This window comes from Anguilla anguilla, chromosome 4 (genome assembly GCF_013347855.1).
Source record: "Anguilla anguilla isolate fAngAng1 chromosome 4, fAngAng1.pri, whole genome shotgun sequence".
NCBI classification, from domain to species: domain Eukaryota; kingdom Metazoa; phylum Chordata; class Actinopteri; order Anguilliformes; family Anguillidae; genus Anguilla; species Anguilla anguilla.
Window position 1 is genome coordinate 24,085,360 of NC_049204.1, and position 27,459 is coordinate 24,112,818.

Sequence of the window (27,459 nt, forward strand, 5' to 3'; positions counted from 1 at the left end):
AGGTGCTGCTTCACACCGGCGCCCGTGCACGGAAGCCGCGTGAAGACACGGCCGCGCCGCCATGTTAGAACCCAACGGCTCACTCCCAGCTCACAGCAGGACCGAGGAGCTGGACTTACTCTGCCGCCCTCGCCGTTTCGCTACAAACACAATACAAATGTGACACAGTTTACACAGAGCCATACTACTAGAGTGCAAATACTACTTCAGTGTACGCTGCAATTTACAGGGATGAGAAAATGCGGCCAGAGCACCGCATGAAAATGACAATGTCTGGCGAAGAATCTACTATGATTAGTCAGACATGGTTTTTCAGAAATCATGTGCTGTAATTAAGGAACAATATGCATACTGACATACACACAAAAACAAGGTCCTCAAAAATATGTTGAAAGCAAAGCATGTGTATTTGAGTTTGAGCACACAGTAAAGAGATCGTAAATATGCCTACTCGCCATCACACAAAATATATTTTTCAAAACACAGACGCATACACACACACACGCATGCACGCGCGCGCGCACGCACGCACGCACACACACACAAAACTAGCTGATGTACAGAAACTCTAATGGCGTATTTGGGCGATGGACGCAAATGGCACCTCCTGGGAAGGGCGCTTGGGAGGCGAGGCGGGGTTTTCCCGCAGAAGGAGCCGGTCTCACGGGACGGCGCTTACCGCTGGGAGGTTTGGGTCGGGGCGGGACGCTCTTCTTGGGCGGCAGGGCCGGCGTGTCCTGCTTTCGGTTGAAGGGGTCCTCGGGAAAGCCCTGTTCACACAAGAGGCGGCACGGACAGACCACATGAGAGGGACGGAACCGCCACGGTGTCGTCGCCGCCGCGGCGACTTTCACACCGCCGCTCGACCTCGGGCGGGGCTCTGGGGTCGAGGGTTACCACCAGTACCGCAGGCAAGATGAAAGGTGAAAAATCCTCAGTGCTGAGATGGGAACCTCCACACAACCAAAGTGTGAGAAAAAGTGCCCTCACCCTGGTACATGCAAAACACATTTCAAAAAGCCTACGAACCCATAAACTGACTGGTACGTAAGGTTCCCAAGCCTTTCATTCGTCTGTAGGAATCCAGCACTGTCCACACTGAGGAGGGAGAGCTTGCTTTTAACAAGTCAGCAAGTTATCATGGCCCAGAATTAGGCTTTTCTAAGTGTCTCTCGAACCGCTGCTGCCCCACCCGCACCTCCTCTGTACGACACTACACTATAGGCTACACAGTACTACAGGAGAGCTACTGCCAAAAGGAATGCTAATGACAGGATACACTTTTCTAACTGACAAAACTGGTAGCCTGTATCCAACTGGTGTATTTTGGGTAAGAACTAAAGCAGCCGTAACCCGAGAAACCAACACAAACCTGCCCAACTGAGCACCTCAGGAGTACCCAAAGGGAAATCCTTTGAATAATACAAAAGCGCAATCGTGAAATGGGTGTGGCTTCCTTGCTAAGTAGGGCCCCTATTGTGTAGCGTGCACTTCGCTCAGTGCTCATTTACACAGCTGGGTCTGGAACAACTTTCTTGTCTGAGATGACAAAAGTAGCACCCTGTGAAAGACATGAACCTGAAATCTCCTGATTACAAGTCGAGTTCCTCAAGTACCACGCTACACTGCTCTACCGGACGGAGTGTAGCACAGTGGGTAAGGAACTGGGCTTGTAACCGAAAGGTCGCAGGTTCGATTCCCGGGTAAGGACACTGCCGTTGTACCCTTGAGCAAGGTACTTAACCTGCATTGCTTCAGTATATATCCAGCTGTATAAATGGATACAATGTAAAAAGTTGTGTAAGTCGCTCTGGATAAGAGCGTCTGCTAAATGCCTGTAATGTAATGTAATGTACCCGGAAGGGCTGAGCAGGTCAGCCGCATGGTGCCTCTTTAAGAGCATACGGGCACCTGGTTGCTGTAAAGCGCTCCGGTGTGATGCGTTTTTTCCACAGGTGAAATGCCTCGTTTTTTTACCTAGGGGGGTGGGGGTGGAATCTTACCTTTGACATTTGGCTGAAATCCGCAAATCCGCTGTTGCTGCCAAAGGAGCTGCTTCCGAATGGGTCTAGTGTTCCGAAGAGATCTGCAAAACAGCCCAGCATGACATGGTCATGGAAACCAACCACGGCCTTGTTAAAACAACACGCCAACTCAATACCGAGCTGTTCATGCCTTCCAAAGAATGGAGGTACTATGAGAAGCGTGTGGCCTGACTATCCCGTATCCCGGTTTCCATGACTTCACAGGCTCCCAGAAAGCACAGGGCTTTTGTGGTCTAACATAAAATGTTTGTGTGCAACTGATTAGCCAATTAAATGCTTGAAAGACCTTTAGCTTCAGAATCCCTCCACTGGAGAACTGCTCTTTGCAAAAATGTGTTCACACACACTAGCTTATGTGACATCACTTTGGGGGCGGGGGGAGATCAATGACCATAACAAAGTATGATTGTGAAGAATGTAGCCATCAAGTAGTCCATTTATAAAGCCTTCTGCGTAGTGTGGCTCACACATTTATACTCAGCTGTCATTCAAGTAATAAAAAAGTTAGCCCAAGGCTCAACTCCAGAAGCTAACCTTCACAGCGAACCTACTGTTCAGGCAAGGATAGGGATTTCAGCATTGCATGGAGCGCTGTGTTTCTTACGTAGCAAAGCAATTTCCTGGAAAAAACACAAGTATTCCAGCGTAATACTGGAGAATAAACACGCGATTGAGAATAGCTCCACTGACTAAAAGATTCCATTGCTCAGGGTGTATTTCAGGTACTGCATCCACGGGCGGCCATCTCTGAGTTCGCCTGGCCACAATGCAGTGCTTGTTTTCACTGTGCCTATTTATAGACGGCACGTAGTTACCTACGTAAGAAGCCATCTAAATATAGAATTTACAAACCATATAAAAACATTAAGCCAAAACCAAAAAAAGTGCTGTTCTAGTTTCTCAAAAAATAATTATTTCACCCATTTAAAAAATAAAAAACTAGTCATTAAAAATAGTCATTTTCCGAGATGCATGCAACTCCTGAAGGTCTTCAGGAATTTACTTTTTAATATACTTTATTAAAAAATTTTTTTTTGTGTTTTGTGTTCCACAGAAATTTCTTTAATAATGGTTTCAAGAACAAAATTTTATTTTAATGTACTTCAACTCATTTTAATTTAAAGAATCATTCTGTTTTATACAGAAATTCCTTTGATGTGGTTTTTGTAACAAAATGATATTCAAATCGAACCCTGTGAACACACACACACATACACACACACACCCACAGTGCATTCACTTCTGTTCAGAGAAGGGACAGGGACTTCTCACTTTCTCACGCTGACATGTGAAAGTTCCTGAGAGGCAGCTGAGAGCAGAGCTCACACACATGGGAACCCTCCTCACAGCTTCTCACAGCTTCTCACCATCTCTGCTTCTCACACCTCCTCGACCCGCGCCACGGAAACACCGGGCCCCGGAGGAGTGACCGTAAAAACAGGCCACGCCTCCCCACGAGGGCGCCGGGTTGAGAGCCAGCTTCAGCGGGGCAATAACTAGGGCTGCATATCCAATCACGGTTTTTAAAGCGTAATAAGAATACCCGCCCCCATGGGGCACACAGGTGACCTTTGTCTTTTTTTCTCTTTAATCGTACCTGATGCGGTAGTAAACAACCAAACAGCAGAGGCCCTGTGAAACGCTTCCGGGAAAAAAAAAAAATCACTGATATCTGTTGGGTATTCATAAGACAGCAAATCAGCAGCAAGGCTGTACAGCTTCTATGTGATCATGTGACTTTCTTCAATCATATAGAAGCTGCAAGGTCTTAGCACCCAATAGATATCAGTAATGTTTTTTTCACGGTAGCATTTCGCATGGCCTCTGACGTTTGGCCGTTCACTACCGCATCAGGCAAAAGGAAAGACAAAAGATCACCTGCACACCACATGGCGGCGGTTATTCTTATTACGCTTTTAAGAAAACTGCAATTTGATTTATTGCGCAGCCCTGGAAATAACATGAACGTAACGGGCCACCGAGCGTGTACACGGACCCCTGGCTGGGGGCGACGTGCGCAGCCTGAGCGTACCAGCGCGGCTCCTAGCCTTTAGCGTACCTGCGTGGCTCCTAGTCAGAGCGCATCAGCGCGGCTCCTAGCCTTTAGCGTACCTGCGTGGCTCCTAGTCAGAGCGCATCAGCGCGGCTCCTAGCCTTTAGCGTACCTGCGTGGCTCCTATCCTTTAGCGTACCTGCGCGGCTCCTAGTCAGAGCGCATCAGCGCGGCTCCTAGCCTTTAGCGTACCTGCGTGGCTCCTAGTCAGAGCGCATCAGCGCGGCTCCTAGCCTTTAGCGTACCTGCGCGGCTCCTAGCCTTTAGCGTACCTGCGCGGCTCCTAGCCTTTAGCGTACCTGCGGGGCTCCTAGCCTTTAGCGTACCTGCGCGGCTCCTAGCCATTAGCGTACCTGCGTGGCTCCTAGCCTTTAGCGTACCTGCGTGGCTCCTAGTCAGAGCGCATCAGCGCGACTCCTAGCCTTTAGCGTACCTGCGCGGCTCCTAGCCTTTAGCGTACCTGCGCGGCTCCTATCCTTGAGCACACCTGCTCGGCTCCTAGCCTTTAGCACACCTGCGCGGCTCCTAGCCTTTAGCATACCTGCACGGCTCCTATCCTTGAGCATACCTGCACGGCTCCTATCGTTTAGCGTACCTGGGCCTTTTGGCTTCGGGCTGGTGGAGGTGAAGGGTTCGCTGCCGCTAAAGTGGCTGGGCTGAAAGAGAGAGAAAGAGATGGGGTCACAAACGCAGGGCCAGAAGAGTGCGCCAATCAGAGTGCACACTCAAACCCGAGAGGCTAGCGGGGCTCGCAGCGCTCCTGCGTCACCTTGGAGGGGAGCGTGGCGCTCTTATTGAAGAGGTCCGGGGACGTGAAGGGATCGGCCTTGCCCGTCTTTTTGAAGAAGTCTTCCGAGGACGACGTCCTGAACGGGTCACTCTCCTTGAAAGGGTCTCCACCAAAAGGGTCTGGGGAAGAGAGGGGAGTAAAATGTCTGGCAGAGGCGCCACCTCGTCCCTCACAGGACCCCGTCAAGCGCCCCACCCACTTCAGCACCCAGCGAGGGCTTCTGTAAACTGTCAATCCATGATCGCACACTTTCGAGGACAGCCTCCACCTCAGCGCGATTCAGGGGGAAGCCCGATGCTCTTTTAATGCCTCAACATAAAATACCAGTAATTTCCGGAACGTTCTCAGCTTCTACACGCCTGATGATACACACAGACTACAATGTGGCAGTCAATGAGGAGCTGGGGTTCAAAGTATCGCAGATATTTTCTTGGGCCATTAGACTTGACACGTTTTAATTTCCCTTTAGATTTCTACAGGTACGATTCAAGCGCCTGCTTCTGAAACAGCTGCTGAGCTCTCACATGCGAAACAGCCACGGTTCACTGTTCAAAGTCCAGGAAACAGATAGTCACACAACACAGCTGAGAGCAGTCAAGCTCCCGGGCACAAGCTGCACTGAACCTCATCACTGAGATCGCGGGGCTCAGTGTGGCATGCGAATCGCACAGATCCAAACTGAAACAGCTGGGCTGACTATTTAAGCACTCACATTTAAATAATGATCGGTGCTAGCCACTCGCAGTTTAAACTTCCACTGCGTCTTAAACGGGGCTTTGAAAGTAACGGCTGGCTTCGAGTACCTGCGGTGGTAGGTGGCTGCTTCGTGAAAGGATCGTTCTGGAAAGGGTCACCTAGACAGGAAGAGGACAAGGGCGGGGGGGGAGGAAAAGACATCAGTGAAAACAGATCTCCTGCAGACACTGCAGGTACCGAGCGCGTGCTCACCAAGAACAAGCACAATTCAGAGAAATCACAAGGTCCTGACCCGTTTCAATGCAACGTACAGCAACAAGCATACATTCAGCAGTCCCCAGTGATGTGTGTGTGTGCGTGTGTGTGTGTGTGTGGAGCCAAATGTTCCTACTGCCATGGCTAGTGACAGGTGGGGAAGTTTAGGGTCGGGGCGTGAGAAAGTTGTGTGGGAGAAGCCACCAGCAGATCAGAACCTCCACAAAAGCACACGTACCCTAGAGTCAAATGTGGTTTTAACACCCACAGCACCGCCACGGCACACGTGCACACAGGTTTAGCGTACAAAACAGGTTCAGAAAAAGTGGGTCTGTCCTGGAAGAGTGATTGCGGGTGTATGGTCATGTGACATGCACAAGCTCACCGTGGATGATGAATGAGGAACTAAAACAAGCCCTCGCACCATCGCCCGACTCTGCAGTTTCCCCCTGATTTACAGTTAGGTGCAGCAGCCGCGCACACGCTGGCAACGTGGAAGAGTCTGTATGAGTGCCATTCATTCTGCATCTCTCCTAGGGTTAACCTAGGAACGACGCAGCAGCGACTGCAGGCATAGATGTAATGAAGTTGAACGGTGTTAAACTGTGAACTTGAGCAGAGTTTGAGGGGGGGGGGGGAGCAGAGGCCTCTGCTGAGGTCGGCCATTAAGGGGAAGGATGCGTACCTTTGAAGGGGTCTGTCTTGAAGGGGTCTTCGGAGTGGAAGGGGTCAGTGTGCAGGTCCTGGGGGGTGCTGTTAAACACGGGCGTCTTCGCCTTGAAGGGGTCCTCCTGGGGGGGGGGGGGTTTCCAGTGGTCAGTCTCGTCTGCGTCAGCAAGTACCTCATTAACTGCACCCAACTGCCAGTCTTTCACTTCTCATTGAGTCAGACGTGGGCTTTGACAGCCTGCGGCTTGATTTATTTTACTTTCCATAAATGCGTTCTCTTTAAAAAAAGAAATTCTGCTGATTTCAGTGCCCGCCAGCTCGAGCTGACGCGGAGGAATGCGAGCTCGGCCCGAAAGAGCGAACCCCCAGAAGGAAGCCCGCCATTCAGACCGGAGCAGCGCCAGCGCCGCGAGGCTAGCGTGCCGCGAGGCTTACGTTTCGTTTTAATAGCGCGCGCGGGGCAGCCCACATCCTCCATAACGCGATCTGCGCTCCTGCAGCCCGGGGTCCCAGCGGCACTCAGCTGTTCCTAATGAACCCCCGGTCCGCAGGAAAGCCCGCCTCGCGTCCCGTGAGGTGTTGGGTTTCCCACCCCACCCCTCCCCACCCCCCGTGCCACACGGCAGGCAACGGCTCTTTCTAAGAAAAACGCCGCGTGTTATGTTTTAATAACCGACGCCTCCTTTCGGCTCGGGGTCCGTCGCCTGACCCCGTTCTGCCGTGACACGGAGTTCTGTGAAGAATTAAGGAGCGTGACAGGGCCCCGCGAGACGGTCCCCCTCGCCCCGCTCAGGTACGGCAGCACGTGGAATAACACGGGGGCGGCCTGCTAAAATAACAGCACCCAAGCACATCTGAGCCCCACAGCTCAATTAGCCACGAGCCAAGTGGGGCACGACCGCAACCCAAGATCGAAATACCGAAACCTGCACGCGCTGCACTTCCAACCCTTTACACGTTTTCAGGGAAGTAAAAGTTGAGGTCTTTCATATGGTCACAATCTCCGTCTTCGTGATTCGCTCGTTGCTTAATCTGCATTTCTTGAAATCCCTTAGGCTACAAAGCAGAACAAAGCAGAAGATTTCCAAACCCCTTGGTAAGCTCTGCTGCCTTCCTCCTTTCCTCTTAATTCAGAGTATTGGCCATTAAATCAACGCTTATAATTTGACTCCTTTTCGTTTGATTGATCTGAGGGTCTCCTCCAGGTGTTGGCCTTGAAATCAGCCTGTGTATTTCACTCTGCAATCTACCAGTAATAAATTTCACTCCATGACAACAAACAGAGGAATTCCCAAATGGCAGATGTCTTGCAGGGGTGCTATAAACACCTTCAGGCTTACAGGAGGATGGTATGTTCTTCAGCTTTCAGTTTGACTCAAACCTCTGTTCATTACATATGAGAAAGGAATTTGGGATGAACATTTATAGTCATATTTCAACATTTACCTGGCAGCTCTTATCCAGTGCGTCCAGATTACGTTTTTTTACATACGTTTATAGAGCTGGACTGAAGTAATTCAGGTGCAGCATTTTGCTGAAGGGAACAGAATCCACTATATTTGTACTTCAAGTCAAATTCCCTAACCATTATACAACACTGTCGCCCAAAATCCAGGTATTTCAGCAAGGGGTCCAGGGACCAAGGGGGTCCTGGAAGGTACTGAGGGGGTCCCTGGCCAGACTCGATATGCAATGGCTGTATATACATTTGGGAAAATATTTCAAAATATAAAACTTTTTTTTTTTCTTTAAATAAACCTTTTTAACTTATAAAGAGGGGTCCTCTGGATGCCTTTGAGCCGAGGTGGGGGGGGGGGGTCCATGTATCAGAAAAGGTTGAGAACCCCAGCCCTAAATATAAAATGGCATCGCACAAGCACAGACACTAAATGCCCTTATTGTGAGAACAGCAGGAAGCCTGCCGGAGCAGACAGTCGCCCCTCACCATGGCGCCGAAGCCGCCGTTCTCCCGGTCGGGGAAGCCCTCGCTCATGTCGGCCAGGTTGGTCATGCTCCCGCCGTGGGTGCCGTTCAGCGTGCTGTTGTACTGCTCAATGCTCTTGCTCATCTCCTGCTGGTTGTCCTGGATCTGGGACAGCTTGCTGCGGGCCTGCAATGACAAGAGGGGGTAGCATTTCAGCGCTACCCAGCACACTCGGAGGGGGTAGCATTTCAGCGCTACCCAGCACACTCAGAGGGGGTAGCAATTTAGCGCTACCCAGCACACTCAGAGGGGGTTGCATTTTAGCACTTCCCAGCACGCTCAGAGGGGGAAGCATTTTAGTGTTACCCAGCACGCTCAGAGGGGGAAGCATTTTAGTGTTACCCAGCACGCTCAGAGGGGGAAGCATTTTAGTGTTACCCAGCACGCTCAGAGGGGGAAGCATTTTAGCGCTACCCAGCACACTCAGAGGGGGTAGCATTTTAGCGCTTCCCAGCACGCTCAGAGGGGGAAGCATTTTAGTGTTACCCAGCACGCTCAGAGGGGGAAGCATTTTAGCGCTACCCAGCACGCTCAGAGGGGGAAGCATTTTAGTGCTACCCAGCACACTCAGAGGGGGAAGCATTTTAGCGCTTCCCAGCACGCTCAGAGGGGGAAGCATTTTAGCGCTACCCAGCACACTCAGAGGGGGAAGCATTTTAGTGCTAGTACGGCTTCAGCAACCGTTCACACAGCAGCCTTAAAACACCAAACGCGCATGTGCAACTCTCCTCAGAAAGGGAACATGAATCGACACACTGCCACTAAGCCATTAAATCAAATCACTTTACGTGCACTTTCATTCACCTAGCAAATGCTCTTACCCTGAGCAATTTACAACGTAGAGTACACAAGAGCATCCTCCTTATTTCTGAGTTAGAGGGCCAAAGCTGGTGAATAACAGTTGGGCCTGAAAGTTACCACAGCTGCCAGCGCCCTTAATAGGGCAGTCCTGATAATCCCCTCCGCTTCTGTTCTAATTCTTACCTGTGACTTTTAATGGTGTGTGGGCATGTGTGTGTGCGCATGTGTGAAGGTAAGTGGTCATGGGAATTTCAAATACCTTTATTTTTGAGCGCTCTGTATTTTTCCCGTTTTTCTCCACTGAAAAAGGGTCCTTGCTCTTAATGTTTGAACTGTGGCTGACCCACAGACACTTTAAAAAAAAGAGCTAAATTAAGCACGGTCTGCGCGGTTAAGGAATGACCCTTCTACAGTCGCCTCTGCAAACAGACCCCTATATGCAGACAAAACCTGATCTCTGCAGGAGCTGCTGCACGTTACCAAACGCCATTTCAGTTTCCTGCAGTGTAGGTTTCATTGAGGCCGGTAATAACAACAGGTCTCCTCAGCAATGAAAAGAAACTAAAACAGAGGAGGAAAAAAAAACTAAAAGTTGTGAAAAGTGGTCACAAAAGTGTACGATGAGTAGAAACCAGCCAGCTCAGCAATGTGACAATGCAGCTCCTTTCCTGTGTCAAATAAGCTACGCTTCCAAAAAACACCGCCAACTGCACGCGTACTTATCAGAAACAGGCTATGAAGCGTCCTCAGTTTATGTGGCCGTTGACGGTGACGGTGCATGTTACACGCGGAAATGACTGAGCTTACTGGTAACCAAAGCTCTTCAACGCAGGTTTAAAACATAAAATGGTCCATAATATTTGAACCACTCGGAAATCGTAAATGGAGGAAGCGTGTGATTGGGTGTGTATTTTAATACAGTTTAAATGCATTTAACATTCCCGCATCTGTTTACTGGACAATGGACTTTCAAGCATGCATGTCTGTTTAAAATCTGAAAAAGGACATTTCAATCTTCTGTTAGCTCACTAGCTCATCAAAAAACGGTACCAGTGTTAGCTCGTTGAAATGTAGCCAATATCTCCAGATAGAGTCGATCGTTAAAGCAAACCTGCCAACATTAGCAAGGAGAAACTTGTCTACTATAGTGAAGAACAGGCACCATGTGCTAGAATACCACAGCTCAAAATACAATTTCTGTGCAATCAAATGTTGGCTTTCGGACTTAACCTGGGGTGCTCTTTTGGGCTGTAGAACCCCGCGCTTGCAGTCGTATTTTGCGTATTTCGCGATCGCTCACACGCTCATCCTCATCTACGATTAACCGTTACAAGTAAGGTTGAGCGGAAATACTTACATACTGACGGGAAATTTCAAGCCAAAAATACCCAGAATTACAGTAATCAAGGTCCATTCCTCCCTCCTAACTGCTCCTTCGTTTTAATGTTATAAATAAAATCGCCACTTTCCACATTAGCGACAAACCACGCCGTTCTTTATTAGTGAAAGCTGGGCTTTATTCAGTGAGGGTTTGTGATTGAGCCACACACCATCTAAGCCTCAGTTATTTATCTTGGCTTGTCCACCGCTCATGACTTCACTGCAGTGCCAGGGCTGGCCCTGAGCCCCCTTTCAACAAAAATGCGTAGCCGTTCTCACAAAACCCCTTTTGTGACGTGGACTGGACTGATGTTGCAACAAATTTCTGAAATCAAACGGTGAGAAAAGCGGAGGTAGCGAAGTGTGAGCGCTCATACAGAAACTGCCACACCCAGCAGTGAGAGACAAGGGCACACTGTGCAGCGGAACGGCACGCGGGGAGGCTGCGCTCGCCGCTTTGTATTCAAATGGAAAAACCCCTCAGACCACCTACTATCCACCGCTGTCATAACAATCAGAAAAAGACCTTGTGCTGACACTACTGAAATCTTAACCCAAAAAAAACATTTTAACACGTACGCGAAAGGCAGTTGTAAAACTTTTAAGTTTGCAAATGTTACTGTAAGTTACCTTAATTTTAACCTATTTTTAATTTTATGTCTGTTTTAGTTCATTTCAAGGCGCAAAACAGTATTTTAAACATTTGACACCAAGCACACTGGCTTGCTCACTGTCAGGTGCTAATCAGGAGTCTCCCTCTAGTGGTTGTAAGTGAAATGTCGGAACGTTCCAAAACTGAACGCCCTACATGAACTATTAACTGCATCTGACACACAATGACTGGACGTGCTTGTTTAAAAGTAGAATCTATTGTTTCTCCATCACCAATTCCAAGAAATTGTTTTTGATTGGGGGGAAAAAAACTACCCTATTGTCTGTAAAATCTGTTCTATACCCTATTATGTACTACAGATTTGCCTCTGGATAAAATTATTCATAATGCATCCAACTGTCACAACTCCAAACATCAAGCTGTAAAAAGGCTTGTGATGTTTCTTCAAAATAAGGACAAGAGTCACCGACGGTTACCCATTTTTAAAAAATGTTAAACAAACAAAAGAAACTTCCAAATAAGTCAGTGGTTTGAAAAACAACAAATCTGAAGAGTTCAAATATTCAGTGCCTCTAGCGAGGCTGGCTTCTGATTGGACAGCGGCGAGTTCTCTCTGATCCTTCGCACCTGTCACATTTTCCTGCCCCTTTCATCTTGATGGGGGCATCCTGTGCTGCCTGCCGTAGTCGGGGCAGGTGAGCGCCACGAGTTGTTAACCACACCGCTCGCATCTCCGCTGCAGAGGCGGGCGCGGCTCCGCCGGCGACCGCAGCCCGCCCGGCCCCTTCCGCCAGCATCATACCGAAACTGTTTTTGTTTACCGTTTTCTGACTGTTGTTCAGGGAGGGCTCGGAGCGCGAGCCGGCCGCGCGCACCGTGGCACGTGGCGGCGGTTGAACGACCTCGGGCTTCTGCCGTCATACAGAGAGAGTCGTGGTCAGCGCGCGTTTCGCTGAGAGGCACACGCCTGTCCTCGAGAAACTCAACTGGGACAACCGTCTTCCAGATTTAAATCACGCCCGAGAGAAATCCTAACCGCCATGGGGTCCCACCCACTCCAGCCAAAGCGCACACTTCATCTCTCTGTACTTCTTTTGTGCTTCTGCCCTTTTTTCTGCCCTACCTAGAATGCCTGAGTGTACTTCTCAGCAGACAGGTGTGCGCTCTCCTCCGAAACAGCCCTCAGCTGCCGCCGATCGCAGGGGTCATCGGGCGCGTCGGGCTGGTGGGCTCGAGTCGAAGGGAGACGCTTCGCGGGCGGCTCGACAGGCAGACTCGCGTGCGCCCGGACGAGCAGCAGGGGGTGCTGCTGCGGGGCGAGACACCGCTATCCTGGCTGCCAGGAACCTTCCCTTCGCTGGACGATGCTACTAGACCTGATTGTGCGTCGCCACGCAGGGCTGTCAGCCAGTCAGTACTGGCACAGACCGGATTTAATACCAGAGCAAGTTGAACTATGCGGTTGTTCCCTGCACTTGGACCGGTACTTCTCTCTAGGGTTTTCGTCATACTTGTTCCTGGTTATGGTTATACACTTTGTTGTACGTCGCTCTGGATAAGAGCGTCTGCCAAATGCCTGTAATGTAATGTAATGTAATGAGCACAGGTAAGCGCTAAAACAAGGCCTCATCACAATGAGCCAGCTTGCAGCTCCTATTCTCTACTCTGACAGATCCCTCATCTCATTTCTGCTACCATTCTCTCTAGCTTAAATATTCACGGGCCGGCCAGTGATGGATGACCCCCCCCCCCCCCCCCGCCGATAGCCAGGTTCCTCTATTTCATCCCACTGAGGAGCTTTTTCCTAGCTTGAGTGTTTTATTTTCTTACCGCAGTTTTTTGTTGTTTTGTTCTTTAACCTCACTCCTCGATTTTTGGGGCCTGGCCAAATTTCGTGTTTTGTTTCCTTGGTAAAGCGCCCTTGTGACAGTGTCTCTGTATAAATTGTTGCACAAATAAGACTGAACTGAACAGAATCAGTTTAACCCTACATCTACCGCATGTGACCTGCCTGCCTGCGCGCTGGAAGACGCGGCGCTCATAAGCACCATTTCCCCGGTAAGGTCCAGCCCCCCGACGCGAGCGGCAGGTCCAGCCCCCGGACGCCAGTGCCAGGTGCACCCCCCGGACACCAGCGCCAGGTGCACCCCCCGGACACGAGCGGCAGGTCCAGCCCCTGGACACCAGCGCCAGGTCCAGCCCCCGGACACGAGCGGCAGGTCCAGCCCCTGGACACCAGCGCCAGGTCCAGCCCCCGGACACGAGCGGCAGGTCCAGCCCCCCAGACGCCAGCGCCAGGTCCAGGCCAGCCCTACCTGGTTGATCTCGTCCTGGGTGGCCTTGAGGGACTTGATGATGGTCTCCAGCTGGACCTTGCCGGCCTGGATGCTCTGCTCCAGCTGGGTCTCCTCCTGCTGCAGCCGGTTGAGGTCGGCCTTGGCCCGGCTCAGCTCCTCCTCCTGGCCCTGCAGGTCCGACTCCTGCGAGTGGATCTGGCTCTGCAGCGTGGCGATCTGCAGGCGCAGAGACACGCGCGTTCACAAGGCCGTGGTGCACAGCGGAAAAATTTACCTCAAAAATTACACAACAAACCTGCTCTACGAATTACACAACAAACCTGCTCTACGAAGACATTGAGCATATTTCTTTTTTGTGCCAATCACTGGTGATGTTATTTGTTTAGTGTGCTAAAAGGTTTTGCACATGCTAGCTAAAGGCCTTAGTAAATCAGGCCCTGAATGTGCAGTCATTTCAGAACTGTGTGCATTTGGTCATAATCCTACATAGCCACGCAAACAGCAGCATACTAATCTGCCCATTAACAGCATGCTGGAGAGTCAGTCAGGCATGCGGGCTCCACAGCGCCCCCTGCCTCACCATGTGGGACTCCTCCTGGCACTTTTGCCGCACTTCGTTCAGCATGTCCTCCAGCTTGGCCTTCTGCTGGTCCATCTCCTCCAGCCGGTCCTGGGCATCCTGCTTCTGCGCCTCCAGCTCCTGCAGGCTGCTGGTCTCCCGGTCCAGGTCATTCTGCAGCTCCTGCAGTCAGGCGGGCCAGGGAGACGTACGCCATTAACATTAATGCAGCGCCAGCGTTCGCTGCCTGCACAATGAGCCCTGAAACCAGACGGCCATGGTGCCTGCGTACTGCACCGTACTGCTAATGACGGAAGGCCGCCCCTGTCACTCCCCACAGTGACTTTAAGCCACTTGTGACGCACCTCCTGTATGTCGTGAGCCTACAGCTGTGTCCAAATCCGCTGACTTGCCTGCTATTGAGTATACAAGGCGTGTACAGGCAGTAGGCAGCTTGCATACTCAACAGTAGGCAAGTGAGCTGATTCAGACACGGCCTATGATTTTGGGAGTTGAGAATTCCTTAGTGAAATTCTGTAAGAAAGATTTTTCGCTGAAACGTACAGCAGGGACACTGAAATCCGGCCCTCAAGATCAGCGTACTGCTGGTTTCTTTTATACCTGAAAGGTAATTCATCAAATAATGCCAATGATTGGCCAGAGATTTAACCTGCCCTGGGTTTAAATCAGTCCTGATTAGAGACGAAGAGCAAAAAACCAGCAGCAGTACTGGACTCCAGGGCCTGATTAGAGCATGCCTGACGTAGGGAGTCATTCCCAAGCGATTGTGCCACTAGAACTCCATCTCAGTGCAGCAGTGTCAATTCAGCATCCCGCTACGAAATGAGTCGACGCACTCCCAGCGAGAACCGATTCACTGACCTGAACCTCGCTCGACTTGTGCCTGATCGCCTCCTCTTTTTCTCTGATGTCTTGCTCCAGCGTGTATTTCTCCCTGTTCCGAAAGAAAACGAGAAGCGCGTTCAAATTCACGCAATGCAAAATGACCTCCCGGCCCCCTCCACAAAGAAACCCCCCCCCCCCCAAACCCCCACCCCAACACAAACGCAAGAAAGGACATCAACGGCGAGGCATGGGAGAGAGGGTTACCTGAGCGTGCTCCAGTGTGTGAGAGCGAGTGTGCTGAGGCAGCGTGGGGAGCAAGCGACGAAAACAAGAGATTTATAAAATACACACAGAAAAGGAAACCCCAGAGGCCTCACAACGAGGGGGGGGGGAGGGGGTCCCCCAAAAACCCCCCGAGAGCCGCTCGCCGCCGCCTGGAAAATTCACTGTTACTTTTCTGTTCCTTTGAAGTGTGCATTTTATCACCAGCTCTCCGCTAAGCTCCACACATCTACAACCGTTATAGAGGGAAACGCGCCCACTTGTGGGGGTTCACTGTAACTGCAACGGCAAATGACTTTCAAGGCAAGGCAATTGCCGTACGCCCTTAAGATAACTGAAACCCAGTACACAAAGTATTAAAACAGTCAATAAAAGTTTAATAACATTTTGGTTGTGTTTGATTATGAGTGCAAAAACTGCAAATGTGGAATGTGTAAGTATGACAGCTTTCAGAGCAACGGTGACAGTATCTATGATACTGACCAGAAAAGTATAATCCTACAGGTTGTTCATGAAGATGGTGCTTAATTGCAACAGGCTGAGTCCAAGCCACAGTCCTCTAATTATAAACGGTTAATGCAAGGGGTATATGCGCGTTATAACTTCTATCTGTCAAACACTGCTCAGACCAGGTGACGTTATGGTTTGGTACAGCCTCCAAACACTGTAAATTCCACTCGCCCTTTGAATTAAATGCTAGTTCCCCTTAGAGATGCTTCCTCATTTTGGATCAAGACTTGTTTCCGTAGAAGTGACATGCAAACTCATTTACAACTAGTTCCCATGGGACTTACATAACTAAGTGAGGACTTTATTTGAATGTTCCACTGTCACCTATAAATGAAAACAACTAAAGCAATGTTTCCCTCCAAAACAGTGTCAATGTTAAATAAGGAGTGCACTATTTTTGCATACATATTAGCAGCAAGTAATGTGCATTATTTTTAGATTTAAAACCACAATGGTTCAACTGACAGGTAAATTGTATCAGGTAAAGTGACAGGTAAGCAGACACTTTAAGAGTTACCCATCACATATACAAATACCACATATACCTTAAATGTAAACCTTCAAAGAAAATCTCCTCAGCCAGTGAGAAATAAAAGCAAAACGAAATAAAAAGACAGGGCGCACATCACGTGTGACAGCGTTACCTCTGCAGCTGTGCGATCTCCTGGCTGATGTCATCCAGTTCTTTGATTCCAGTGAATTCCCCAGACCCTACAGAGCTGCTGCTGTCCTGTGGACAGACAGTAGAGGGCGCTGTCAGCCACGCCAATGGAGGAGAGACGTGTTCCAAAGGGACAAGAGCCCAACACGACCACACAAGGGCAGGGCAAAGAAGAAAAAAACACTACCACAGAGGGGTCGGCCACTGCACAGTAACAGGGTTTCTGCGTACACCTCCACATCAAATATTACCAGGAATGAAACTAGCACGCCACCGTTTACAGCACTGACTGGTTATTTCCACAAATGCTTTTCAACTTGGGACTTGTCAATTAAGCGGTAAAGGCATTTGTTAAACATTCATTTACATACCCACAACTTGAACATTACTGCCTGATACAGTCATTTGGAACACAAACATCAGCAGCATTAAAAATTCAAATAAAGGAAAAAAAAAAAAAAAAAAAGACATACTGAGTAAACCGTATTTGAGACACTAGGCATAATGGTATCTGCTATGGTAATCTCCTTGTTCATTTTGCCAAAGAGGTGGGACAGCTCTATAAATGCGCATATGAAGGCAATGTAACAGTCACCTTTTTCCCTTTGAAAAATATTCAGCAACCAGGCAGACGGACAGTGCTTTTAAAGGGAGAGGACTATGACAACTTTGCATGTGGTATTTAAGGTTTCCAAATCAGGGTAATCAATATGGCAGTGTTTTACCTCAAACACTATGTGGGTGTTTCATTTAGGATGAAACAAGACTATGCCAGGGAAACAAGTCATACTTTATGTATTATACTTATTACATTATTTTTGCTTTTAAATGTTGACAAAAGACTGAGGACAAATTATTTTGTAATCAGATAGACATAAAAAACACACAATTGAAATAACATAAATGTTAACATCGCATTTAAATGTTCCATTCTTTCAAACGGCTGTTAGCCTCCCTCTAAAGTGCCGTTTTCCTCTGCAGTCTTCAAAAATAGCCAATAAAATGAGACAAATCTGCAACGAGATTAGATCTGTCGAGTGTTTCTGTAGAGTTCAAACAGATATATACGAACATAAACAAACAGCGAGTCACTTACTGCACACAGGGAAAAATCACAAGAGCAAGAATAAGTTAAAACCATCTTTCACAATGCAGAAATGAAACGTTAGTTAAGCTGGCTAAACTACAGCCAACTACAGCCGATCAGTGAAATTTATCACTGAGTTTTCAAAGAGTGACCACCCACACCACAGTTAGCAGAAAAAATTACTTAATAAAAATAAGTAAATAACTTCACATCCATGACTGCTTTTAACTGTTAATGTTGGTAAAAAAACAGTTTAGAACTGAGGAAATGACTTTAATGTTTCAACTTTAAGAACAGAGATGCTTCAAGGCAAACGTTAGTGTTACAGCTCTTAACTGGTAAAAAATTATACAAGACATTTATACACTGCTGTATAAATGTGGTAAGTTATTTTATCCTCTGCGCACCGTTACGGGCAATGCCCATGGTGACGGTGCAACACTTTCTCGTATGAAACGGTGGGGGTACTTAAGAGCAGGGATGGGTGATATATCACAAACTGTAATTTTCGAAAGCAATAATGGTTGTAGCCACCGTGTAGTTTATTACCTTCCTATTTGCTGTTTTCTCTCTAATTACACCTGATGCAGTAGTAAACAACCATGCTTCAGAGGCCACTTGAAATGCTGAAAAAATGTCACCACTGTTAACCATTGGGTGACCATAAGAGAGCCAATCAGCAGCAAGGCCTTGCAGCTCCATGTAATCGACAAAACCACATCACAAGATAACATGGAAGCTGTACGACCTTGGTGCTCTTTGGTGGTCTTATCAACATCCAGTAGATAACAGTGGTTATGTTTTTTTAACCAAAAGCATTTCATGCAGCCTCTTCAGTTTGGTTGTTTACCAACCACTTCAGGTATAACTGAAAACAAAAGGAAATGTAACACACCATATGGTGGCTACGACCATTCTTGCATTCGATAATCATCCTCGCGATACATCGTCCATGCCTAATTAAGAGGCCTGCAATCAAGACTGTATGAGGGATGAAGCAATGGCTGGAAATACCGTGTAATGACATGAAGGACTTAGTTACTCACACGGCGCATTTCAGTTAGTGCAGCCATTTCAGATCCTACTGGAGTCATATACCCTGACAGGCTCTATGGAGAAAGATGGTTAACCGAGAACAAGACATGAGACAAGTATACAAGGCAGGAAATTACAGAAGCACACAGAATGACTATACAGAGAGAGAGAGAGAGAGAGGGAGAGGGAGGGAGAAGGAGCCAGGGAGAGGGAGAGGGAGGGATTGAGGGGGAGAGAGAGAGAGAGAGAGAGACAGAGAGAGGTGATAACATTCAGTCAATAAGGCCAGACAATGTTTTAAATGATCGCATGAATACTCAGAACACGAAGATCAAACAAGCCATTTTGAAACTCAATTACACTGAGTGTTGAGTGTCATCAACCTCAATTTGAATTCATTCACACAGCTTAACTGAAATTTCCCGGAGAGTAAGATGTGGATCAGCGAAAGTCATAAATAATGCATGTGACGTCAGGCCTAGAGTGAGACAGTATAGAGTACTTCCTCCTCTGCACCATCACAGTAGACACTAAAGGGTAGATGCAGTGTAAGATTCCCAAAATGGACACAAAAATCCTTTAAGAAGCTAAGTGGGATTCACAAAACAGGCCAAATTCACAATTAAGAACAGTTTAATTGAGTTATTGCCTTTTCGACCTTATTCTTACATTTTACGTTCAATGACTTTCAAGGCCACACATGCTACAACATGGAGGGAGGCAACCCAGGTTAATCTAGTATTCCATTTAATTCACTAAAACCTGCATTAATTATGAGATGCATTTGCAATGGCGGACATTTGAAGAGCTTATAAATTCACGGACGATTTCATCTGCGGAAGATTGGGCAGTCGATTCAAAGTAGACGGCCTGAAGGGCAGCCAGCGTTCACCGCAGAGAGAAACAGACGCTGTCAATAGATGTACAGCTTATGCAAGACAGGCCTCACACAGTGTGCCCCCCTTTCAGCAGGGAGTTACTGGGGAGTTGGAGGGGGTTGAATAATTGGTTCAGGGGTCATGCAGCAATGAAAGAGGACCTGGAGCCTTGGGGGGGGGGGGGGGGGGGGGGGGGGGGCTGTCCCAGTCAGAGCCTGAGAAACGTCCTGAAGCGCCACCCCTCTGGATGTGACCGGCAGAGCCTTGTCCACCAGTCGCAGCCCAGGCGCGCTTAGTGCCACGCCAGACGGTGCCCAGCATGTTCTCCGTGCCATTAAGACAGCCCAGCCGACATTCTACCTCTGTGAACGGGCAGGATGTGCGGGATGCAGACAACCGCCACACAAGTGCCCTGCACCACAGCACAATCACCAGGAAAACCTCAAAGGAATTTTGCAGAAGATATTTGGAAATTTTATGTTGGCTCTGCATAAATCTCAGGGAACGGCTCAGCAAATGGTAGTTGATAGGGAACACATTCATGCTGCAAGAACTTTCGGACACCTGTGCTTGGCATTTCACATTAAGTGAATCCACCCCATGAGCATAAGCTTTGCACGTAATCCCACGGAGCAGTAAAGTCGAAAGGCAGGGAGGAGTATTATGCTTATGCCAGTCCAATATCCAGCACATACAGAAAAGCTAGTGTGGGATCCACTGACAGCAGCTTGGGTTTGACACAAATGTGAATAAAACTTAACTTCTAATCTTTCATCAATTGTACATGCATCTAAACACAATACTACAATTAGGATATGCAACACCGCAAATTAAAGAACTACCATAAGGTTTGTACTGAGGTGGTTTTGGGGCTGGTTTGTACTGAGGCAGTTTTGGGGCAGGTCTGTACTGAGGCAGTTTTGGGGCTGGTTTGTACTGAGGCAGTTTTGGGGCAGGTCTGTACTGAGGCAGTCTTGGGGCTGGTTTGTACTGAGGTGGTTTTGGGGCTGGTTTGTACTGAGGCAGTTTTGGGGCTGGTCTGTACTGAGGCAGTTTTGGGGCTGTAAGCTGGTTTGTACTGAGGCGGTTTTTGGGCTGTAAGCTGGTTTGTACTGAGGTGGTTTTGGGGCTGGTTTGTACTGAGGTGGTTTTGGGGCTGTAAGCTGGTTTGTACTGAGGTGGTTTTGGGGCGGGTTTGTACTGAGGCAGTTTTGGGGCTGTAAGCTGGTTTGTACTGAGGTGGTTTTGGGGCTGGTTTGTACTGAGGCAGTTTTGGGGCTGTAAGCTGGTTTGTACTGAGGTGGTTTTGGGGCTGGTTTGTACTGAGGTGGTTTTGGGGCTGGTTTGTACTGAGGTGGTTTTGGGGCTGGTTTGTACTGAGGTGGTTTTGGGGCTGGTTTGTACTGAGGTGGTTTTGGGGCTGGTTTGTACTGAGGTGGTTTTGGGGCTGGTTTGTACTGAGGTGGTTTTGGGGCGGGTTTGTACTGAGGTGGTTTTGGGGCTGTAAGCTGGCTCGGATGAGGAAGGCAGGATACTCACAGGAACAGGGGTGCCCCGCTCTGATGGGGGGATCATTTCGGGGGTCAGTGCTTGGGGAGGGTCCACTCCTTTGCTGACTTTCTGCTGGATGAAGTACATGGCCAGAGAGAACTGCTCCCTGGTCAGCTTCCCAATCTGCCTGGTATCAGCCAGCGCCCTGGAGTGGACACAACCACAGACACATCGAAATGTACAGACACATATACCAAACATTTAACACGCACGCGCACATACACACAGACACATATGAAATGTAGACACATATACCTAACATTTAACACGCACGCGCGCACACACACAGACACATACCAAATGTACAGACACATATACCTAACATTTAACACGCACGCACACGCGCACACACAGACACATACGAAATGTACAGACACATATACCGAACATTTAACACGCACGCGCGCACACACAGACACATAAGAAATGTACACACATACACCTAACATTTAACACGCATGCGCGCATACACACAGACACATACGAAATGTACAGACACATATACCGAACATTTAACACGCACCCACGCGCGCACAGACACATACGAAGTGTACAGACACATATACCTAACATTTAACACGCACCCACACGCGCACACACAGACACATACGAAATGTACAGACACATATACCTAACATTTAACACGAGCGCACACACAGACACATGCGAAATGTACAGACAAATATACCTAACATTTAACACACACACAGTCACATGCGCTTAACACACGCACACATAACTCCTAGCAAGTGTATATGCATGCCAGGGTCAGTGTGTAAGCGATTACTTGCAGTCAGTCATGAGTTTCCCGGTACCCAGGGCAAACAGGGTTAAACGGCAGGGCTGGTCAGGCCCCAGAGTCACGGCTGAAGCTCTCTCACCATATATGAGCAAGCAGGTTCTGAGGAAGTCCCGAGTGCATGAAGATATCTTTCACTTCCTGGCCGCTGACGAAGCCGTCCAGGTCGGCGTCCGTCTTCAGGAAGATGTCGTCGTAGCGCCCCCTGTCTGCCACCGGGACCACCCAGTTCACAGACTGCTGAGAGACGCAGGGCGGACCACAGAAAAGAGGCGAGAAGCTTTCAGGCTAAGCTAGAGGACGCAACGCTTTTTTCATTTTATTACTTTTTATTTATCCTTCATTATTACAGGTAGTGTCATTCAGATCAAGACCTGCAAATAAAACATGCATAAAAAGCTTATGTTATGCAAGTACATGCACTCAGAAAATCCATGTAGAACACCAAAAGGGAACAAGAGATTCTAATTTCAAAATTTTTTTGCAATTCATTCCATCTGTGAAGGGCATAGTACTGAAAGTTTTGCCCAGCACAGTGTTTACATGAGTGTTTGTGTGTGTGTGTGACGCATACAAATGCTCATTATGCTGACAATCATTGTACCAATAGCCTTGAAATATCTGGAACTGAACAAACATATTTTCGCAAGAACAAACAGCGCCGTCTCTTAGATGGAACACATCAAATCTCTACCTCCATCAAGAGTTCAACACCCAGGAGGAGATGAGAGGCAGGAGATTAGCATTCACAAGCAGAAGGCAGAAAATATTGCAGTCCTCTTTTTGCTGGGTTGCTGCAGGGGGATTATTCAACCTAAGCTCTAAGAAATTTTCAATAAAGTCGACTGGCAAATCACACCGAAGAATCACACGGCTCCACTGAGCAGTCAGGAAATGAGCAGGCCCGACCTCGCATGCCTCCGTACAACCTCACAGAGGATTCACCTGCACACCGCAAAGGTGTTTCAATATCCTTGCCGGTACATTTCCATGCATTTCCATATTCTATGCTGCAACCAACGGCTCAGGAGATAAGCCACCAGGACCGGTGTGGAAACAGCAGAAGGGAAAGGCTCCGTGCTGAAGTCTTACTGAAAAGGGGAGTCCGGCTTCGTTTCAACAGATAACGCGTCCAAGAAGACACACCAATGAGGGCAATTAAACTGAAAAGCAACATGTATTAAGAGTCCGTGCCTAATGTGACACAGGGAACAAATTCTGATGTACCTGTGTGAATTTGAGCAATGAGTGTGTGTTTAGTGTACAGAGAACCTCTGCGGACTACAATGTGTGTGTGTGAGGTACCCATGTGGATTTGAGCGTGCATTTTTTTTTGGGGTGGAGTGGGGGGTTTGAGTGTAAATCCGTACCTGTGTGGATTTGAGTGTATGTTCAGGGGGGAGATAGCATACCTGTGTGGATTTGAGTGTGTGTTCGGGTGGGAGATAGCATACCTGTGTGGATTTGAGTGTGTGTTCGGGTGGGAGATAGCATACCTGTGTGGATTTGAGTGTGTGTTCGGGTGGGAGATAGCATACCTGTGAGGATTTGAGTGTGTGTTTGGGGGACAGTGTACCTGTGAGGATGTGTTTGGGGGGGCAGCATACCTGTGAGGATTTGATCAAGTGTTCGGGGGGCATACCTGTGAGGATTTGAGCATGTGTTCGGGGGGCATACCTGTGAGGATTTGAGTGTGTGTTTGGGGGGGGGGGGGCGTACCTGTGAGGATTTGAGCGTGTGTTCGGGGGGCATACCTGTGAGGATTTGAGCGAGTGTTTGGGGGACAGGCTCCCGGCGCTGTTCAGGGAGTTCATGCTCCCGTGGGACGGGGTGGAGCGCAGGCTGTCCTTGGGGGGCGGGGGGCTGGCGGGGAGCACGGGGACCGACCCGGGCAGGACACCCACAGACTTCTTCCTCTTGGAGGGGGGGATGAGGGAGGAGGGCAGGACAGAGGGCACAGGCTCCTTCTCCAGGGCGCGGTACACCAGGTGCATGGCCTGGAGGGCAGAGGAGAGAGACAGCACAGAGATCACACAACACCGCTACTGACAGACTAATGCAGCATTGAGCACACATCAACCAATCACAGTCCAGTTTTACCAAGATTCCGTCACAATACACTTCACAGTACACTCTGGCATAATGAGGGTTACCTTGGTAACATGAATGTTTGTGCTGATGATGAGACAATGAACACAAGTTGGGAATCACTAGTAAACAGTGTCACACACAACGAGATGTGCCTTTCCATCATTACACCCTCAGCTGCACTGCTTACTCATAACCCCTCACTTTTAAGAGACACTCGTTTTGCATAATAATCCCTCTGTCAGAGACACAGACAGCCCTCCACCTTTCATTCCATTACATTACAGGCATTTAGCAGATGCTCTTATCCAGAGCAACTTACACAACTTTTTACAAACTTTCCCTTAATGCATGTTAGAAAGGCAAGGGCACTGCCAAAATTGCACATATAAAAATGTTATCTGCACTGTCTAAGGCTGCTTGTAAATAACATGCACGTACGAGTGCGCATGGCCCCTTCGATACAGACAGGTAGCTCGGTGGTTGTCCCACTTTATTTTCTTCACACATCTCGGACTCCCCTCCTCTCCGATAATGTGGTGTCACTTAACATTTAGGTACATGACCATACAGTCAGCCCTTTAAGGTGTACAATCACAAATATGTGATTGTAATGTCCTTACTGGAACGGAACGTTCTAATGCTGATGTAACAATCACTGCTGGTAACTGAAAGCAATGGAGTTCTAGAACACTGCCTTAGAATTTTCAAAAAAACATTCCAGAAATCCTACTCTTCAAAGGGTTAATACTTAATTACTCCACAGCATTTATGGGATTCCAGAGGAAAACAATACCGCAATACACTGCAACAATGCAACTATAATGCCACAACTGCACAGCATAGCACAATCACATGCATGTGTTCAATCAACATTCGTAGTGGGACTATGGGACTATGGGTGTGTCGGCCAGAAAAGTTACCACAGCAAATTCATCTTTGTCCAAGTGTCCATCTTTATCTATGTCGCTGAGGTCCCAAACCTGCGTTATTTAAATAAGAACAAATGATTAATAGTGCATTCTTTAACATGAACGGATATCAGATGCACATATTTTTTATTCCATGTAGGAGACCAGTGTACGTAACATGCCTTTAATTACACACCTGTCATACATTATTCAACAATCCCAAGTGCACCCAGGGGAGAAAAAAATCTAAAATCAATAATAAAATGTTTTATTTTGCCCATTAAAATTATAAATGCATAATGCCTCTCTGTTCTGCCTGGGTAGGTTATTCCACAGGTTTGGCACTCTCCCCACTTACCCTTCCTAAAACATCCAGAGGTAGTTTGGAGTTTATTAGCACCGGTTTGACTTTCTCACCAGATAGGAGTCCATTCACCGGTGCCAGACTTTCAAAAATCCCATCAAACTTCCCTTTTTCTTCCGGCTACAAGGGCAAGAATTAAAAACGAAGAAACAAAAGAAAGGCTAGTCAACCTAAAACTTCTGAAAAAAAAACAATGTAGAATTTAGATACTAGTGTACAAGATTACCATGGAAGAACTGCGCTTAAAATATCGCCTCAATTATAGTGCTGCATCCAAGGAACAATTTTCCCATTTAAAGAAGAAGTGTTTTTTAAACCTCCTTTTTAACAAAATGCTGCTGTCCCAGAAGAAGGCAAACCCAACACACGGTGTGACAGCAGAAAGCACTCACCCTCACAGCCCAATGGGAATCGCTCGTAGATGAAGTCGCACTAAGTGACGGGCTGCTAGTGTCCATCTGCAAGAGCGAAAAAACAGGAAACGATTCTACCACTAAGCGGAGAGCAATTACAGTCAATGGAACAGAGAGCGGTAGAGACCGTTCTGAGGAGGTGTAGTGTGGTACGGAGGGGAGGGCTAAGGGGCGGGACTCACAAATTTTGGGGGCGGTACGGTCAGGCTCAGGCTGGAGAGACTGACGTCTTGACCGTTCTGTGCACACGCCACCAGCCTCAAAGCCACATAGAAGCCCTGGGGGAGCACAAGCAGAGCAGGACTTAAGAGTTCAGCAGCACGCGTGTGGGGGGGGGGGGGGGCAATGCCATCGCACAAAACAGGACGACGTTCTACCTGTTTATCCAGGAAACCCTTCCCATCTGGATCTGCCAGGTCCCAAATCTGAGAAACAAAAGCAAACGGCCAACAAAACATCAGCTTAACATCATTTATCATATTTAACCAGGATAAAAAAGGATTAACTTTGCTTCAGTATAATTAAAATATTCAAAGTGGCAGAAATGCCTAATTCTTAAAAGATATGGGCAACCTTTTAAAAAAACAGCAAAGTGTCCATATACAACCCAGAATATGAGCTGTGAACAAGGAGAAGACAAAACATTCAGACGCCTGTTCATTTCCAGACTGCCAATATTTCACTCCTATATTTATTATTTGAGTTTTGTCTAATTACGTCAGACAATTAATGTCTGTCTGGAACATTAGTCTCTGTATTGTCTCTGTTATTTCCATTTCCCATCTCATTTCCCAATCAATGCTTTATCTCCTGCGCCGGAAAGCACTCCGAATTGCAGTCACTTGTACGTAAAGTGTTACATAAATAATGCTTTGCTTGATTTGATCACTCTGTCCTCCATCTGGCCCAGCCCCACCGGTCCTGCCCCACGGCCACTCACCTTCCCCAGGGTGATGTCAGGGAGGCCCGACTTCTTCAGGAAGAGGGCGGCTTCGGTGGGGCCCACTCTCCCCGTGTTCCCGGGGTCCACCTGCGAGGGGGGACACAGAGCACCCGTCACTCGTCGCCGAGCAGCCTCGCGACGGGCCCTCCTCTTCCTCCTCTTCCGTCTCCGGCGCGCGGCGCGTCACGGGTCGGCGGTGAGGGGTGAACGGGCCCCGGTTAGGGCGGCTGCGGGTCGTGCGGTTCAGCCGCGCGGAAGCAGCGCCGTTCGGCCGGCCCCTCTGGTGTCGCCCGGCGAAACCGCCTCGCGGGCGCCTCTAACGCGCTGACGCACACTTTCCTGAGCCCTGCCCCCCCCCCACCACAGCGCCTGCACGCACCACGGCTACTGACCCAGAACACAGCCTCTTCACAGAGATAACTATGACAAAACACCGAATGCTAAATAAATATTTATGTGAAGGTACTAAAGATGTACTTGTATGCTGACAGTTATTTAGCCTCACAGTAACTGAAGTATACTCAAGAGATACTGAGCTGCTGGTAGAGACTGTTGAGGTCGGTGCTCATTATTACCATGTTATATAGTGAGTCAACTGTGAGCTGTGATCACAGGACTACCACCGTCCACAGTGTGCATAAGCAATGCCTTTGCAAAGGAGAAGGCAAAAGTAAGATGTAAGTAAGGTGTGTGTGCTCAGTGACCAAGATACTAGAGATACAGTAAAATCCCTGTGAACTCATTTTTTCAAAATCAAACATATTGCAGCTGAAATAGGGGAAGTTGCCCGATTCGTTTCTGATTAGCAAAGCATGTTTCCTGTCCCCAGTCACAGCTGTCCCCCCACCCCCGCCACAGCCTGACGGGAAGATTAGGGCAGGACGGGCAGAGTGAGCGTCTGACTCAGCCCTGCTGCCCTGCTGCCCTGACAACACACTAATCACACACA

General features: G+C 48.4%; 1 protein-coding gene across 7 annotated transcripts in view; it reads right to left on the reverse strand.

The window, feature by feature from the left end:
- Positions 1-27,459, reverse strand: part of eps15l1a (epidermal growth factor receptor pathway substrate 15-like 1a) — a 42,833-nt gene that overhangs the window by 9,679 nt on the left and 5,695 nt on the right. For 4 of the 7 annotated variants that reach the window (XM_035413723.1, XM_035413726.1, XM_035413729.1 and 1 more), the window contains exons 3-23: positions 26,508-26,597; positions 25,945-25,992; positions 25,750-25,845; positions 25,547-25,612; positions 25,149-25,274; positions 24,803-24,862; positions 23,546-23,788; positions 21,874-22,031; positions 20,981-21,137; positions 18,575-18,637; positions 16,425-16,510; positions 15,025-15,097; positions 14,164-14,325; positions 13,602-13,799; positions 8,454-8,618; positions 6,525-6,630; positions 5,692-5,742; positions 4,868-5,007; positions 4,694-4,754; positions 2,004-2,086; positions 680-770 (exon numbers count right to left, since the gene is read on the reverse strand). In XM_035413723.1, coding sequence (XP_035269614.1) covers positions 680-770; positions 2,004-2,086; positions 4,694-4,754; positions 4,868-5,007; positions 5,692-5,742; positions 6,525-6,630; positions 8,454-8,618; positions 13,602-13,799; positions 14,164-14,325; positions 15,025-15,097; positions 16,425-16,510; positions 18,575-18,637; positions 20,981-21,137; positions 21,874-22,031; positions 23,546-23,788; positions 24,803-24,862; positions 25,149-25,274; positions 25,547-25,612; positions 25,750-25,845; positions 25,945-25,992; positions 26,508-26,597 — 2,323 coding nt within the window. Of the gene's footprint in view, positions 1-679; positions 771-2,003; positions 2,087-4,693; positions 4,755-4,867; positions 5,008-5,691; positions 5,743-6,524; positions 6,631-8,453; positions 8,619-13,601; positions 13,800-14,163; positions 14,326-15,024; positions 15,098-16,424; positions 16,511-18,574; positions 18,638-20,980; positions 21,138-21,873; positions 22,032-23,545; positions 23,789-24,802; positions 24,863-25,148; positions 25,275-25,546; positions 25,613-25,749; positions 25,846-25,944; positions 25,993-26,507; positions 26,598-27,459 lie in introns of those variants that run through there. The other 3 variants (XM_035413724.1, XM_035413725.1, XM_035413730.1) reach the window with 3 other exon arrangements.